The following is a 2,500-nucleotide window of genomic DNA, read 5'->3' as shown; positions in this document are numbered from 1 at the left end:
TGTGTGTGTGTGTGTGTGTGTGTGTGTGTGTGTGTGTGTGTGTGTTTAAGGGTCAAAATGATGGGGTTGTGCACTGATTAGTGAGTACAGGGTGACTATCGGACATGAACATAACTGCAGTACATAAAGAGGGCAATAAAGTTATTCACAATAACACACACACACACACACACACACACAATACAAAATGTATTAATAATAATAATATTATAACAACATATTTCCCAGAATAGCAACAGTGTGTATTTACTGCTGTGTTTTATTAGAAACTCTTAATACACAGAGTGTGAAATGTTGGGATTGTGTGTGTGTGTGTGTGTGTGTGTGTGTGTGTGTGTGTGTGTGTGTGTGTGTGTGAGAACAGGAACGATGCTGGTGCCAACTTTGTTTTTCTGGATGTTTAACGGCTTCCTGATGATCGTAGACATTACGGGAAAACCTGCTTTTATCACACGCTACAGAATCCAACAGGACAAAAATATCCCGGTATTCTTACACACACACACACACACACACACTTACACACACACTTACACACACACAGTTACAAACTAGATTTCAAAAAAGTTGGGACACTGTACAAATAGTGAATAAAAACAGAATGTAATGATGTGGAAGTTTAAAATTTTTATATTTTATTCAGAACACAACATAGACGACATCTCACATGTTTAAACTGAGAAAATCATTTTATGGGAAAAATAAGTTGATTTTAAATTTCATGGCATCAACACATCTGGAAAAAGTTGGGACAAGGCCGTGTCTCCACTGTGTGGCGTCCTCTCTTCTCTTTATAACAGTCTGTACACGTCTGGGGACTGAGGAGACAAGCTGCTCAAGTTTAGAAATAGGAATGTTCTCCCATTCTTGTCGAAAACAGGCTTCTAGTTGCTCAACTGTCTCAGGTCTTCTTCTATCATCTTTTTCTTTATGATGCACCAAATGTTTTCTCTGGGTGAAAGATCTGGACTGCAGGTTGGACATTTCAGTACCCGGATTCTTCTTCTATGCAGCATGATGTTGTAATTGATGCAGTATGTGGTCTGGGATTGTCATGTTGGAAAATACAAGGTCTTCCTGAAAGAGACGACGTCTGGATGGGAGCATATGGTGTTCTAAAACTTGGACATACCTTTCAGCATTGATGGTGTCTTTGAAGCTGCCCATGCCACACACACTCATGCAACCCCATACCATCAGAGATGCAGGCTTCTGAACTGAGCGCTGAGAACAACTTGGGTTGTCCTGATCCTCTTTAGTCCGGATGACATGGCGTCCCAGTTTTCCAAAAAGAACTTCAGATTTTAATTCGTCTGACCACAGAACAGTTTTCCACTTTACCACAGTCCATTTTAAATGAGCCGTGGCCCTGAGAAAACACCTGAGCTTCTGGATCATGTTTAGATACGGCTTCTTTTTTGACCTAAAGAGTTTTAGCTGGCGATGGTGGATTGTGTTCACCAACAATGTTTTCTGGAAGTATTCCTGAGCCCATGTTGTGATTTCCATTACAGCAGCATTCCTGTATGTGATGCAGTGGCGTCTAAGGGCCTGAAGATCACAGCATCCAGTCTGGTTTTCCGGCCTTCACCCTTACGCACAGAGATCGTTCCAGATTCTCTGAATCTTTGGATGATATGATGCACTGTAGATGATGAGAACTTCAAACTCTTTGCACTTTTTCTCTAAGAAATGAGACTATTCATCACTGCAGCTTCGGGGGAATTGGTGATCCTCTGCCCATCTTGACTTCTGAGAGACACTGCCACTCTGAGACGCTCTTTTTATACCCAATCATGTTGCCAGTTGATCTTATAATCTGCAATTTGGTCCTCCAGCTGTTCCTTATATGTACATTTCACTTTTCCAGCCTCTTATTGCTGCCTGTCCCAACTTTTTTGGAATGTGTAGCTCTCATGAAATCTAAAATAAATCAATATTTGGCAGGACATTTCAAAATGTCTCACTTTCAACATTTGATATGTTTCTATATTCTATTGTGAATCAAATATAAGAGATTTGTAAATTATTGCATTTCTTTTTTATTCACAATTTGTTCAGTGTCCCAACATTTTTGGAATCGAGTTTGTAAACACACACACACACACACACACACACACGCTTACACACACACACACACACACACATTCTCACTCACACACACACTCTCACACACACACTTACATACACATACTCTTACACACACACTCTCACACACACACTTACACACACATACACATACTCTTACACACACACACTCACACTCTCATACACACGCACATACAGACGCACGCACATACACACACAGAGCAAAGGTCTCTGTTGGTGTTTTTTACTGCACTCATGTATTCTGTGCTGCAGTGTGTTATTACTGCACTGATATATTACTGCTGATAGGTAAACTACAGTCAATCCCTCACACACACACACACACACACACACACACACACACACACACACACACACAAAGGTCAGAGTTCTTGCATGACAGTTTGTTCTC

The 2,500-nt window shown here is 40.8% G+C and overlaps 1 protein-coding gene across 2 annotated transcripts in view; it reads left to right on the top strand.

Moving 5' to 3' along the window:
• The window catches only part of faxdc2 (fatty acid hydroxylase domain containing 2), a 9,731-nt gene that overhangs the window by 1,816 nt on the left and 5,415 nt on the right, over nt 1-2,500 (top strand). For both annotated transcript variants that reach the window (XM_083565536.1, XM_083565537.1), the window contains exon 5: nt 365-486. In XM_083565536.1, coding sequence (XP_083421662.1) covers nt 365-486 — 122 coding nt within the window. The remainder of the gene's footprint in view (nt 1-364; nt 487-2,500) is intronic.

This window comes from Silurus aristotelis, assembly GCF_946808225.1.
Source record: "Silurus aristotelis genome assembly, chromosome: 16".
NCBI classification, from domain to species: domain Eukaryota; kingdom Metazoa; phylum Chordata; class Actinopteri; order Siluriformes; family Siluridae; genus Silurus; species Silurus aristotelis.
This window is presented reverse-complemented; position numbering and strand designations above follow the sequence as displayed.